The 14603-nt window shown below is 50.4% G+C and overlaps 6 protein-coding genes across 6 annotated transcripts; 5 read left to right on the top strand and 1 right to left on the bottom strand.

The window, feature by feature from the left end:
- Positions 1-579: 579 nt before the first annotated feature.
- On the top strand, positions 580-4416 carry KY384_005400 (uncharacterized protein; the record flags this gene model as incomplete). Its single annotated transcript, XM_044813901.1, has 1 exon — positions 580-4416. One exon carries the CDS (start codon positions 580-582, stop codon positions 4414-4416), a length of 3837 nt encoding a protein of 1278 aa, XP_044669202.1.
- A 632-nt stretch (positions 4417-5048) lies between these two features.
- On the top strand, positions 5049-6304 carry KY384_005401 (uncharacterized protein; the record flags this gene model as incomplete). The annotated part of the gene is made up of 2 exons (XM_044813902.1): positions 5049-5101; positions 5182-6304. The coding sequence occupies 2 exons, from the start codon at positions 5049-5051 to the stop codon at positions 6302-6304; spliced, it is 1176 nt and encodes a 391-aa protein (XP_044669203.1).
- A 440-nt stretch (positions 6305-6744) lies between these two features.
- Positions 6745-8418, bottom strand: KY384_005402 (uncharacterized protein; the record flags this gene model as incomplete). Its single annotated transcript, XM_044813903.1, has 1 exon — positions 6745-8418. The coding sequence occupies one exon, from the start codon at positions 8416-8418 to the stop codon at positions 6745-6747; it is 1674 nt and encodes a 557-aa protein (XP_044669204.1).
- Positions 8419-9118: 700 nt separating this feature from the next.
- KY384_005403 (uncharacterized protein) lies at positions 9119-10606 on the top strand (the record flags this gene model as incomplete). Its single annotated transcript, XM_044813904.1, has 1 exon — positions 9119-10606. The coding sequence occupies one exon, from the start codon at positions 9119-9121 to the stop codon at positions 10604-10606; it is 1488 nt and encodes a 495-aa protein (XP_044669205.1).
- A 353-nt stretch (positions 10607-10959) lies between these two features.
- KY384_005404 (uncharacterized protein) lies at positions 10960-11618 on the top strand (the record flags this gene model as incomplete). The annotated part of the gene is made up of 2 exons (XM_044813905.1): positions 10960-11017; positions 11308-11618. 2 exons carry the CDS (start codon positions 10960-10962, stop codon positions 11616-11618), a joined length of 369 nt encoding a protein of 122 aa, XP_044669206.1.
- Positions 11619-13605: 1987 nt separating this feature from the next.
- Positions 13606-14075, top strand: KY384_005405 (uncharacterized protein; the record flags this gene model as incomplete). Its single annotated transcript, XM_044813906.1, has 2 exons — positions 13606-13648; positions 13690-14075. 2 exons carry the CDS (start codon positions 13606-13608, stop codon positions 14073-14075), a joined length of 429 nt encoding a protein of 142 aa, XP_044669207.1.
- Positions 14076-14603: the final 528 nt, after the last annotated feature.

Below are 14603 nucleotides of genomic sequence, written 5' to 3' on the forward strand. Positions count from 1 at the left end.
ACCATAATACTGCGCTGTTGGGGCAACGATTGCCAATGAAAGGGTGAAAGCAGGAGAACATCCCCGTCTGATCTGTTATTAGGGGGTTCTTGGCAAGCACCCGCCTAGAGTCTAAGGGGGACGAGGGATCGCCGCCCCTAGAACTTCCCCCAGTCGCGTGGAAGGGTGGAAGGATAGTGACACTTCTCACTTCTCTTTTGCGACCCACTTTGGCCTCCTCTACACTGCAGATAATTCTCCTTGCCTCCATACACTACTCCTGCAACCGAAAGATACAGGCGCAATCGCAATCACAACAGTCTATGCCGCAAATCAGCCCAACGATCCAATAATCCCAATTAGCCAAGCCTCACTGTCCATCACCAAACCCCTGCATGCTGTCAGCGCAGGGGATCTGAGACTGTGTCAAAGCCACCACCAGCTCGCAATTGAACCAAATTACCGGCGCAGGATCCGTCAAACATTCGTACCCATGCTCAGGGACCTTACGCAACCGACGGTAGAACAACTACAGCCTGTTCTAGCCGTCAATTCAACCCCATCTACCACCAGCTACACTCTGTCACTTCGTCGCTCGCAATGAATCGATTTCGATCAAGAAAGAAGTCCCATGGGGAAAACTCCTCGCGGGAGGGCAGCCGACGTCCCTCGTTCGAAAATGAAATCCCAGCCCTTCCTTCGCTATCAAGGACTTTCAAGAGAAAGAAGACGCCTGTTCCAGAGCCAAAGCCTGAGATTGACCTCACAGCAGCTCTTCCAGCCACAGATGACTTTCGGACTAGCTTGCTCATGCCAAAGCTTGCCGCTCGCTTTAGTATGCTCAAAGAGCAAGATGACCCAAACTCGATGCTCGGCAAGGCCAATGACGACAGCGTCCTGGCTCCGAAGCGAAACTCCAGGCTCGATCTTTTCAATCATCGCAACGCCTTGGCCGATATTGCAGAGGTGGACTCGGTTCGCGGATCCATGAGAAGACCCTTCGCCGTTGCTCGGACGGAGTCATACGGTTCCGAAAGCCACCACACAGACGATGGGGGTGTCATGAGCAGAGCAAGGCCTGGAGAGGGGAACACTATGTTTGGCGGGAGACAAAAGATATATAAGATACCTGTAGGAGGCGCCGGCTCGGTCAAGCACTTTGGAGGACAGGATGATCATGATGTTCCAACGACGGCGAACATGGGGGGAAAGCCCATCTACGAGAATGATACAACACTGTCCACTTTTCAGAGGCTTAGGCAACAGGAGAAAGAAGACTATGAGAGGGCAGTCCTTGAACAAGCTCACACCCGATCGTCAAAGGAGCAAGATAGATCAGGATCGCCACCCGAACCCAGATATGACCGCAACCGTGAAACGACGTCTTCGACCACTTCAGTCCCTTCACACTCCCGAGCATCGACAGCTGCCACTTCTGTAGCCTCCCAAAAATCCGTATACGGGGCACAAGAAAGCATTAATGCATTTCCCCTTGCTATCACACAGCCTGCTTCTTCGAATTCTGAGCGGCCGTTTATCAAGTCACGAAGAATGTACGGACAAGGGCCCGATCGAGACCTCTACGACTCATCATCTTCATCTTTGCAAAGGCTGGGCTCTTTCAATCGATCTCGCACCCCTGTTGGTGGTCCCGCAAGCAACCAGCTACGGCAATCAAGAAGCGCCACGAACCTAGGCGACCGTTACCAGCGTGGAGGTCCTTTCTATGCGACGAACGGTTACCGCGCAGAGAGCCCAGGGCCATCTCCCACACCGTCGAGAATGGCAGAATTTGACCTAGGTCTCGCCGAAGACCAACGGCATCCCCATCCCGTGGACTCGGGTTATGGAAGATCGCCGCCTTTAAGTCCTCCGATGAGTCCAGAATTGAGTTCTCACAATGCCGATCCCACACTCGTCGCTGCGCTTGAACCAAATGATGTTGGTAAGGCTACTGCATCAGGGGCTTTCAACAAACCGAAGAAGCAGTACGATGAGCAGCAATACCTTCAAAGACAACTCCAGCTCCAGAGGGAACGAAACACCCCAAGTCCTCAGCTTGGACGCCCCTTCTCACCAGCCACCTCTATCGTCAATGACCTACCTTCTGCTTCGCGGAGTCGTAACAATTCACAGGGAAGTAACTTCTCAAGGACGAACTCAATACGACGGCCATGGATTGAAGATCGTGTTCCACGAGCAGTTCCTGAGCGAGGTGCTTCTCCAGCTTTGCGTAATCATGCTGATGATTCATCTCAATCTCCAATGGAGCGAAGCTTTCTTACAGGAATGAATAGCCCTGATCCAAGCTCTGCCCCTGAGAGCGAGTCAGAGGTCGATGCTAATTCCCCTGTGCTACCCAATGCAAAATTTCAGAGCTTCTCCCAGCCACAAGCTCCGAAAAGAGACGCCTTTTTCCAGGCGTCCAAATTCAACGCTGCTTCGAATAACACGGAGGAGTTCATCGACGATACTGCGTCAGAGAGCCGAAGTTACAAAAGTGAGGCCACCGTGACAGCTTTGCAACAATCTGATATTGCCAAAAATACCATCACTTCGAACATTGATACTGACTCTCCGACTCTTGGTCCCGTTGGGGTGCCCAACGGTCTGAGTAGCTTGGTTCGTGCGCATTTGAGGAACGACAGCGGACAATCGTCGAATTATCCAGACGACTCTGTCGAGCAGGGTCGAAGAGTTGAAGCGCGTGACAGTATCTTTGGTCATGGATCTGCGCTCAATGATCAAGATGCACAGAAACCCAACTATGCTCTCAACAGCCATCAGGATGACTCGGTACCGCCTCCCTTGTCCTTGGCAGCACGAAACATGCTGGAACAAGCAAGATCATTGCGCGATATTGAGTCTGCAAAGGCTAAGCAAACGCTGGGAAATAACAAAGCGCAGCGCATTCTTGGTGGTGAAGCCCCCCGTGGTAATCATGACATCAAAGCTTCATGGCAGGAGCAAGTCCGAGCTCATCATAATCGTGGACCAAGCACAGAAACTCAGAAGGAAAGAGAAGAGCTTGCGCAAGAGCTCGCTGAAAGGAGACGCATGGTAGTGGATAAGCTGCAGCCTTTTGCGGAGACACAAAGCCGATCCGGCAGTCCAGCGCCAGCAACGCGCACACGAGAAAACAGTCCCCACAAGACAAGTCATGCCTTTGGGTTGCTCAAGAAATCAAGTCGCGGGTCCCTGATCGGAAAACAAGAGAAACCTTCCAAAGCTATGAAAATGTTGGGCATCGAAAATGATTCAACGAACAATCAACTTCCAAACGGTATACTCAAGTTGAGGGACCAATATCCAGATCGTGCAATGGCTCCTCGAGCTAAAACGCCATTTCGTTCTGGAAGGCAGCAAGGTGTACCTCCGGTCATGAACGAAGCGCTCGGTACAGGCAATCACAGCAAAGTTTACCAGAGTAACCAAGATTGCACCCCGCGAGGGCATTCCCGCCATTCTTCGAAGAGCAGTTCGGCATACTCGGAGAGTTCGGACAAGCATTCGATACCACGCAACGGCCCTATGAAGATGCCGGACCCAGAAGGTCGATCCAGGCAGAACTCGTCAAACACTCCTACAAACGAACATCGACCTCAAACTCATGGCATTCAAGAATCACCATATGGGTCATCGGCCGCCGGGCAAGGGAACATACCTGCAAACATGGCAGAGAGGTCACACTCAGCAACGTCTGGGCGTCAACGCAGCAATAGCAAACCTTCAGCTTCACCTCTTGAAAAGCGGATGGCCCCTCCTGGGACCCCTTTCATGATCAATCCCTCTTCCAGGCCTGTGGCTGCTAGAAACAACCACTCCGCTCCTAGTCTGCACGAAAGTTCAGCCACGACATCCGGCCAGCAGCCTCCTTTAGCCAGTCCTCGCTACTCTCCCACGCGGAATATGGTCCTTCCTGGGCGAAGCCGGAAACAGTCTGTCAATAAGCAAGATATCTCGGAGCCCACTTTTGTGTCCTGTACTTCTTCCGTTGATACTGTTGATTTGCCTCCTGGGGCAAGCCTGAAGAATGGGATGGATACTCCGCCATCACCAACAAGTGCACCACCAATTCCAACCCGCGATGTTCGACGGAAAAGAACCCACACTCTCCGTCAAGCATTTGGTATAGCGGACAAGGCTGACGCTCCACGATCGATGGTGTCTCCATCGAATAATCAAGCAACACATGAAAGCCATCAAGGCGAATGCAGTGCATTTTCTGATGACGAACCTACTCAGAAAGTGAAGCAGCAGCCGAGGAAATTGATCAGGCCAGACACCTCGAATATCAAACCAAGACAATTCGGATCTCAAACGCCGAGCCCAGCGGTGTCCCAGAGCCCTTTTCTTCAATCGACAAGTCCAACTTCCCCTAATCATGTACCATTTCAACTCCAGAAAGATGTGCCGGCTAGCGCAGTCATGTTCTGAGCATTATCACGCTCCATCCAGATAAGTCTTTTCGGATGGAACCTTCAATACTGTCTTTTTGATTTCTCCTGCTGTACAGGAGTTTCACATGAGTCAATTTCATGTATACACGATTTGAGCGATTCTCGACCTGGTTAAACAATAGCGCGGCAACGCAAGGTGCAAAGTATTCGGTCATGTAAGGGCGGCAGCGTGGATCTGCTGGCTGGATCTACAAATGTATTCTAGCGATGCATGTACATAAATGAAGGAATCGCAAGGGAACCGTAGTGAAATGAATACAGGATTCACGTCTCAACGTTTGGCTGCATGAAGCGGCCTAGTACTTCCATACCTCGAGGGAGAGCCGTGCATCTCATGTCGTAGCCCATAAAAATAGCACCTGGTGTTCAATGGTGATGGATTCATGATGCACGCGCGGCAGGCTATGCTTTTGTGCATTAGCGGCTGATATTTGTCCTGCCACTGCCCAGCAAGATTCCTTCACCTATGCAGCCTTGCGGCAGACTGGAAATACCTCATATCGTTGTCAAGGGATTACAACGATGACGATGATGACGATCCGGACTTCTTCATGGGAAGTGTCTCTGCTACCTCAAATCAACAAATAATCCAGAATCCGCTCCACCACCATGCGTTGGCTCACAAATGGCTATCGTTCTCTCCAACTCGACATCATCGGCTTGTAAGCCTCTCTACTCCCAGACCACCAATTCCCCCTTAACTATGAATCCCAAAAACCCCCTGACCCTCTCTATTCTCCAGTCTCGCAATCCTCGGCGAAGCCTCCGTAACCGCCAACGCCCAAGTCTCCCTTCTCTCCTACATCGCCCTCCTCCCACGCCTCCTGCCCGCCCCGCAAGCCTTAATCCGCACCTCTCGCCCCCTCACCCTCGCTCCCGCCACGGGCAAGGTCATCGGTGCCCGCAGCGGCGGCATCCGTGACTTCGTCAATCACATCGCCAACCTCCTCCACTCCCGCGAGGCCCTCAGGGACTACCACGTCCGCTGCGAACTGATTGAGAAGCCTGACCCGAGCAAGAGTGTGGAGGCTGCGACATGGGGCCCGCTGGCCTACACGAGCTTGCTCGGCACGGCGATGAGTGTGGCGTTGTTGGTGCTGAGTATCAAGAAGGGAGACGGGTTCGCTCTGCTAGCTACGCTCTTACTGAGTTTCTTGACTAGTTTGATTGGCTTTGGCAGTCGGTGGAGTTTGGATCTGAAGAAGAGGGAGAGCACGCGGAATGTGCCGCCGGATAAGATCGTTATTAAGTATCCGAATGGCAGCTTCAGGATCATCGTGTGTAAGGAGGAGGTGGCGCGGGAGCTGTATTGGCACCCGGAAGCGTGCAATTATTTCTTCAGCGAGGGGAGCTATCGCATAGTGAGTCTGATTGGGACGCTCACGTTGATGATGGGGGTGGTGTGTTTGGGAAACTCGACGCTGGATCTGCAGGTCGCGTTCGGGGCGAGCTATTTGATTCTCAATGCGGTGTATTGGGCTGTGGCGGCGCTGCCGCAACAGTTGCATTGGGACCTGACGTGCTATAAGGTGAGCAAGGTGTTTTATGAGGGGGGAGAGGAGAGCCAGACGTTCACGATGGCGTTGTGGAAGGCGATTGCCCTGGCGGGGAGTACGCAGTGGGTGGTGAATGGGCAGGTGGCGCCGGTGAGCGAGGGGTGGAAGAACTGGGTAAAGAGGGCTGGTGATATGGTGGAGATACAAGGGCAGGGTCTGGTGCCAAATGGCACCGCAAATGGCATGACAGATGGTATGGGGGAGGTGCAAAGCGAGAAGATGGATGGGATGACGAAGGACACACCACTGCAACTACCGGAGTGGGATCCAGAGAAGGCCTTGACGGAGTGTCTGAATCCTATTGATTGATTTTAGTTCATGCTTTTGAGCGTATACATTCAGCAGTGGAACTTTGGGATATAAAAGAATACTGGCATAACGAGCATTTAGCGGCTGGCGTTGGACATGTAGCGATTTTATTTAGCATCTTCTGTTGGTCATAGTTGCAATATATAGCAGCAACTAAGGATTGGGTGCTCGAAACATTTGTTCGAATATCAAGCAGAGTCAATGATCGAGGGGTCTTGGGTTTGAACTCCTTGAATGATGGGTATCTAACTTTTATGTCGCAGGCAAAATGCATACAAATTCCAATGAGACACGACAAATTATTCCGTCGAAGATGCAGGCCCAATCCTGTGTCAAGCCGTCTTTGAACACGATTGCTCAATCCAATTTCTGGGCCAAAGAAACCGTCAAGAATCCTGTCAAGTGTGGTGACTTAGTCGCTTCCACCAAATTTCCAGCAATCACAATCTCGCCCTTTCCCATGGTGTAGACTGCCTGCTCCATCCGGCTTCTTCAGCAAGCATCTCAGCACACTTCTCGCCAATTGCTAAGACGGTCAGCATTGGATTCACACTGGTCATCTCCGGGAATACACCCGCGTCCGCAATTCTGACTCCCTTTACACCCTTAAGCCGTAGCTCGGCATCTACGACAGCCATACTGTCATTCTCCAAATCACCCATCTTCGTCGTGCCAGCGGGATGATAGACAGTATGTGCTGCGCGCCTCGCGTACTCGGATATGGCCTCATCGCTCTGCACGTCAAGCCCCGGTGCAACTTCTCGCTTCAACCAGGACTTGAAGGGCTGCTGCTCTGCCACTCTCCTTGCTGTTCGAATTCCTGCCACTAATACGGCTGCATCATGACCGGCAGGGTCAGTGAAGTAGCGGAAATCTAGGGCTGGCTTGACCTTCGGGTCTGCCGAAGTGAGATACAGGACCCCTCTGCTCTTTGGTCGCGGTATGTTCGGAGTCATGCAGAAGGCATCGATCGGGGTGTCGTAGCCTAAGCGTGCTGTATTTAGACAGAAAGGTATCTGGTAGCAGTGCATCATCATATCTGCTGCCTCTGTATCTTCGTGATTTGGGTCTGACGGGTTCGTCGCTGGGCCACGGTGAAGGAAAAGACCGGCGTCACTGTCCATTGTTGTCTGATTCGCAGGGACCGGACGGTTGAGTTCCCACAAGATGATTGTTTCAGGGTGGTCTAGGAGGTTCGAACCTACTCCAGGGATGTCTTTGACCACGGGAATGCCTAGAGATGACAGCTGATCTTGAGGGCCGATGCCGGAGAGGAGAAGCAGTCGAGGCGTGTCAACTGCACCGGCGGACAATATGATGTCTTTCTTCGCCTTGAGCGCGATTTTCTCGCCTGATTGGAAAATCACATTGATTCCCGTGGCTGTATGAGTTTGGCGGTCGACTTTCAGCTGGTCAACCCAGGCGTTCGTTACGATCGTAAGATTTGGCCGCCGCTCATCCCCTCGTAATATCGGGTGGATGTATGCCACAGACGCAGAGCTACGATGTCCTGTGTCAGGACTATATGCCACACTGAAAAATCCTACCCCTTCGTGCAAATTGCCCTTTTTGGTTATCCTGCGATTGAAGTCGCGGATGACCGGGATTTCCAGGGCAGTAGAGCATGAGTCAACCCAGTCTCTGCAGAGCTGGTTTCTGTGTCTCGCGTGTACAGGGTTTACGGTGTTACGGAGTCCGTCCAGAATCCTGGTGAACTCAGAAAACGTCCAGTTCTCCTTCCCTTGTTGGTTGCCGAGCAGTTCTGCCCATCGAGCAAGATCATATTCCAATGGACGGAACGATATGAGGGTATTATGGGACGAGCAGCCACCAAGGACCTTGGCACGGGAATGTCGAATATGTGAATTACCCATCGGCTGTTCTGTCGTACCATAGTCGTAATCGAGTTCGCCACCCAGGAGAGTCAACCACTCTTTCAATTTGAGCACCTTGTCATTCATGAAATCACTTGGGCCCGCCTCAATGAGAAGAACACTGGCATGTGGCAGATACTCGGAGAGTCTGCTGGCAACAACGCAACCAGCAGTGCCACCACCGACAATGATATAATCATAGTTGTTTGCTTCCGAGGGTGAAAGATGCGTGGTAGTCATTGCGAAAACCAAGAAGGGAGGAAAAGATAATTGGAGTGCCCACTCCTCGCGATGTGTCTGTAGCACTGCTTTGGACCCAGAACTGAAGCAGAAAGAGGAAGAAGATACTGAGACGGCCTTTCTGTTGGATGCTAAATAGTCTTTGTTTTACTTGATGGCTGAAAAGACTGTCAAGCAAAATTCCATTACAGCAGAAGAGACAGAGATAGGAGACATGTACAGAGACGCGGTGAAAAGCACAGAGAAGTGAGGCAAAATGAAAAATGAAAATGAAAAGCAGCGGCCCAGCCTTTGTAAGATTCACAGTCCGGCGGTTGGAGTTGTCATCTGCTCAAAAAAATGAAATCCAGAGCCAGAAACCCCACATACGCTAACCCGGTTCCAGTCTGCCCATCCGCCCCGTAATCAGAGGCCGACAGAGAGAGATTTATGCAACATGGAAGCTCACTCCATAAGCGCGTCATTCGGCTCCTAGGGATCCTATGGTAGCATAGACAGTCGCTCAAATCGTGGGTGCTCTCCGCATAATCCATCTCCGGCAGTGTGCGGAACAATCCAACCTCTCGGCTAGAGCTGGTAATTGAAAGGAATACTAGGAGCGTTCAACTTACGAGCATCGCCCATCGAATGATGAAGGAAATGTAATACACTGTAAGAAAGTCCTTCAATAGAATACCGAAATCATTGTGCGGTCTTCAGTATGTCTTCATCGCAGCCTTTGTACTATAACGGCCAACCAAGAAACGCCACATCTGGACACACATTTGACTCCGTCAACCCATCTAATGGAGAGCCACTTGCGAGCATTCAGGCCGCTTCAAAGTCTGATGTTGACGCGGCCATTGCGTCCGCCAAAGAAGCCTTTCTGTCATGGTCCAAGGCCCCGGCTATAGTGCGATCTCGAATACTTCTAAAGGCCGTTTCGATCTTGCGAGAGCGGAATGATTCTATCGCTGCTCAAGAAACAAGAGACACAGGCAAGCCCTTCTCGGAGACTAGCACCGTTGATGTAGTTACTGGAGCAGATGTGCTCGAATTCTTTGCCAATCATGTCGCCGGTGGCGGGCTGAACGGAGAGACCACCCAGCTCAGAGAGGATGCCTGGGTGTACTCCAAAAAAGAACCGCTAGGCGTCTGTGCTGGTATCGGCGCTTGGAATTATCCCGTTCAGATCGCTCTTTGGAAGTCTGCGCCATGTTTAGCCGCGGGCAACACCATGGTGTATAAGCCAAGCGAGTTTACCCCATTACATGGACTGACCCTTGCCGAGATTTATTCAGAGGCTGGTGTACCAGCTGGTGTTTTCAATGTGGTTAGCGGCGCCGGTGATGTTGGAGCTTATCTGTCAGGACATGAAGATATCGCCAAAGTGTCTTTCACTGGACAGGTCAGCACAGGCAAGAAAGTCGCTGCATCTGCAGCGGGAGGCATGAAGTATACGACAATGGAATTAGGCGGCAAGAGCCCAGTCCTCATCCTACCGGATGCAGATGTTGACCAAGCCGTTGACGGTGCCATGATGGCGAACTTCTTTTCCACGGGGCAAGTCTGTACCAACGGCACGAGGGTCTTCATTCCGAAACAGATGAAGGACGCTTTCGAGAGCAAGCTTGTAGAGCGAATGGGACATGTTCGTGCTGGGGATCTGATGGATATGAACACGAATTTCGGACCTTTGGTCAGTAAGGTCCATTTGGACAAAGTTGTCGCATACATCCGCCATGGTATCGATGTTGACAAGGCAACGCTACTTTATGGAGGGCCAGAGAAACCACCGTCGCTCAAAGGCATGGAGCATGGTTTCTGGGTCCAGCCGACCGTTTTTTCCGACTGTAGCGATAACATGAAAATTGTTCAAGAGGAGATATTTGGGCCTGTCCTTTCAATACTCACCTATGACAAGATAGATGAGGCTGTGGCTAGGGCTAATGCTACACCGCTTGGTCTTGCAGCGGGTGTCTTCACCAAAGATCTTAATTTAGCTCATCAAGTAGTTGCAAGGCTGGAGGCTGGAATCACCTGGGTCAATACTTGGGGTGAGAGTCCTGCCGAGATGAGCGTCGGAGGCTGGAAGCAGAGCGGCTTGGGTGTAGAAAACGGGAAACGAGGACTAGAAGCCTGGGTTCGGAATAAAAGCACATTAGTTGACATGAGCGGCGTTGTACCTTCAGTGTTCTCGAAATTATGAGCTCGATCAGTAGACAAAGCGATCTGCTGTCCAATGGGTATCGTGTCTTGCGTGTTTAGACATAACTAATACACCTTTTCAAGGGTTCGGGGTAATGCTAGGTCGAGCTTGAGGATCCTTACGAAGCCAGGGTTCTTCAGCATGAATCAGAGGTACCATTTCAAGGATTTGCCACAGCATGGATGACTTGTGTGGATGGATCAATGCTTCCTAAATGATGCCACTGTATATTTTTAGCCCCTGAAATGAGAAAGCTTGGCATTTGAAATTAGGTTCCATCACACATGCAGGCTATTTGAACACAAGTCTTTGACGATGGACCTGAAGACAGACCTGAAGATTGGATGATGATGATGACGCTTGACATGTTGGAATTGGCATTCTGCCGTTGGGCTCATGATCCACAGCCGGGTATTCAAAGATCTGGGGTGAAATCTTTGGGACTAAGGTGAAGTACACATTGATCTGAGCGCCTGCGAGATCTTAACAGCTTCAAACCCCCATTTCATTATGTCTAGCCGCTTCAAATAGAATAAAAGTGCTTGCCCAACATCCTTTTTCGACTGCCTTGTAATTGACTCTTGGAGTCAGGAGGAATGTCGATTGAATGAGACCAAGATTCCGTGTCTTCATTCCCGAGTATCTCAGCGGTGTGAGCGAGTTCTGAGCCGAAGCTAACGGTCCGCCCACATCTTACATAGCGAGTACGAGTCCGCCCACAGCAACAGCAGCAGCGCCAACGTACGACACCGCAGTGACCATCGCTCCATTCGCAGAGGCCGACGAAGGAGTATTACCCGAAGAACTCGAAGCAGGATTACTTGCACCTCCAACAAGTGAAGACAGCGAAGATGCGGTCGGGCTGGAAGAGCTTCCAGCGCTGGATCCTTGCGTGAGAGGAATTTGCGTCCCGGCTGTGCAGGTCGTTGGTGCAGTGGAGGCCAAATTGATCATTGGTGAAGAGCCTTGGCAACAGATGAGCTGGTCAGCAGAGAAACCGTTTGAGCTGTGATCTTTCCGGAGAATGGCGCCATCGCAGCAGTAACCTGACTGCTGCGCTCCTGTACAAGCCATGGTAGTCGATTTGGAGGCGAGGAGGAGAAGGGCAGTGGCATGACGCATAGTGAGGCCGAAGAGTATGCAGGGCAGGATGTGATATTATCGTAAGCTTTTTTTGGGTAAAGAGATAAAAGATGGTGATGATGATTGATTGGCAATGTGTAGACCTTGTGGTCCTCATATACCAATTTTCAGCGTCACCTTCATGCCGTCTCGGAACGCCGATTTGTGCACCTACAAAATCACGTATTTCAAAAAAGAAAATTTGTGCAAGAAACAGCCTCACGAGCGACGAAGCTGAGCCGGTGGTTACATCCCGTAGACTGTGCAAGATTACAAGATTCAGCTTGACAATCTAATCATGCAGCGGACGACGATTTGATTGAAGGAAAGGCAACAGCAAGTTTTGCTCGCGGCTGAGGCGGTGCGTATTCACTAGACCCTATTAGCAAATTGTTCGCAGTATGAGACTAGAAGTCTTCATCCAACAACAAGATTTTCTAGTGGTGGCCAATAAAGGGCTAGGAACCTATGCCGATCAATCTGACATGCATGTAAGACGGGACAAGGAGTTCTTCGCATTCCACTTTCGACATAAATCTTCTAGCTTCCTATGTATGTTAGCCTTGTCGGCTGAGAGAGCTGAACTGTGGCCTCGTGTGCTAGGACTGATGGTTATTGTGAATAATTTATTTCTCCCAATAACGTACTCTTCTGAGTTAAAACACGGCACCACACCAACCAAAGCCTCATAAGAAGGCTTTATAATCTAAGCTTTTCAAATAATAAATATTGAATCCATGATTTTATACAGAAGCTATTGCCCAACCAGCGCCGCGCTTTGACTTACGTTGTGCCTTTTCGGTAATATCTCGCATTTGCATGATAGCCTCGATTTTCTTGCTGGGGCGACGTTTATTGCAAGGTCGTTCGGAAAGCTAGTTCTCAAGCATGACACAGAAAGGCAAATGTGAGACCTACCGTTCAAGAAAAGTCAAGGTTAGCAGGGAACCAACTACTGGCCGCTGTCTTGACAGGGAGAAATGCTGATCGGTGTCAATCAAAAGTGCGGCGAGGAGAAACCCGTTTGCAGAGTGTGTTGTAGAACTCATCGCCTTTGTAGCTATCGATTGCAGGACAGTTCAAGTACGAATGGTTTGTTGACTTTCTTTTCCAATGAAATGTACCTATGACTGTTACCGTTTGTCCGTCACGTGGTCTAAATCTGAAAATGCCGGGCCTGTACAAGATGATGTCGGTCTACTGCTCAGGCAAATCCTTAAAGCAGGCTTGAGTCAGGGCACGTACCTTACTTTTGGTCCTCCGGAAGCCAGAAAGCTTCTCGGCCCTCCTGCTGCGCCGTTATCAAGCAATCACACCCGGCTGGCTTCGCAATAGGTACGTATGCTGACTGCCATGCCGTCCACAAGCATATCAACCAGTATGCCCGCCCAATTAGGTAATGACTCTACCTTTGATACCGCTGCGGCATACAATTGCGACAGCCACCATGCATACTCGACTGGAAACGAGAGTGATGTACGCATGGCATGTAGCTCTGGAAACAGGGCCATGCAGTCCCTGCGAAGCGCCCTCGTTTTGCAAGGCGCCGAACTATGCCGATTTTATACTACTTTCAATCTCGCTGCTGCTTTCGGCCGAGGTATGGGTACCTTCCCATAGCAACGTTTTCCTGGCACAGAACTTATCATGGTCATGAGTTTCTTATGGGTGTCCGAAAGACCGATCATCAGATTCATGCCCTCGCGCTTAGTCAAATGATTGGATTTATGGTCATTGGGAGGCGTTAGAAGAGCTTCTTGCTCGAAGCATCGTCATCGAAGAGAAAACTAAATAACCTTTTTAGCAAAGCTTCGGCTCGTTTAGCTAATCTCCCAATCCAGACGGGTGCCTCAATCTTCGCCGGTACAGCCTCAGAGATGGACGATCCGTTAGGTCTAGGAGCTCGCTCATTGGCAATAAGTCCGGTTTCAACCTTCGTAGCTGCCTGGGGGCAATCACAGACAAACTGATCCGACTTTCGCGCCTTGTCCTTATGGTTCGACAGCTCGTGGCGGGACAGGAAGATTCGCGGCATACGGTTGACACCCTGACTCTGGCTAAAAGTGTTTTTGATCCACCCTCAAAGGTTATGATCGAGGATCTGATCAACGACACGTCCGTACAATCAGACTCATCCACCAATCCTTTAGGTAGCTGCATCAAATATTCAGATGATGAGGTATATGCCGTTGCAGTGTTTTACTACATGTGGCGCAACGCCATTTGTGGGATCGTCCACCGAGTTCTCGACCGAGTACAGCCTGCTGTGTTGGTGCAATACTTCAGTCCCGACAGGGTTCAAATCGAAGACATTGAAGTCGCGGGAGAAATCGCTATGAGTAAGTAATTTTTCGGAATACAGTTTCCTTAATACGAAGATAATGTCGAGAGTCAAAAATAGTCTCTCGGGCAAGGTCTCAAGAGACAAGTCTTTCGACTCCTTGTTGTAGTCTTAAAAGCATTGCTAACTCCGATTCTACGAATGCATCGACTTCGCCTTTCAGCGGACATCAACCCCACCTTTCAGAGCCAAGCAAATGTGTACGCCTCTCATGATATCATATGGGGCTTGGGATGGATTTAAAAGACGGCTTGAGACAAATGACATAGTTTCTTTGAAGAACGCCAGTGAGATGAAAGAGTATGTCTGCGAATCTTTCAATCGAGCCATGATGTGGCGTATACCATTATCTGCGCAAGAGAGAGTCAAGCAGATGTGTGAAGCATACTCTGGGGGCAAAGCCATGCCTTTGTTATCTCGCAAGCGCTAAAGTCGCTATGTGAAGTGTCAGAGGGATGTACGTCACCAAACGGCTGATGTATGGGCTCCTATGCATTTTAAATATGAAAATGGATATTAGCAAGTTTTCTCAGA

Source organism: Bacidia gigantensis (genome assembly GCF_019456465.1).
Source record: "Bacidia gigantensis strain McMullin 20006 chromosome Unknown contig_245, whole genome shotgun sequence".
In the NCBI taxonomy this organism is placed as follows: Eukaryota; Fungi; Ascomycota; class Lecanoromycetes; order Lecanorales; family Ramalinaceae; genus Bacidia; species Bacidia gigantensis.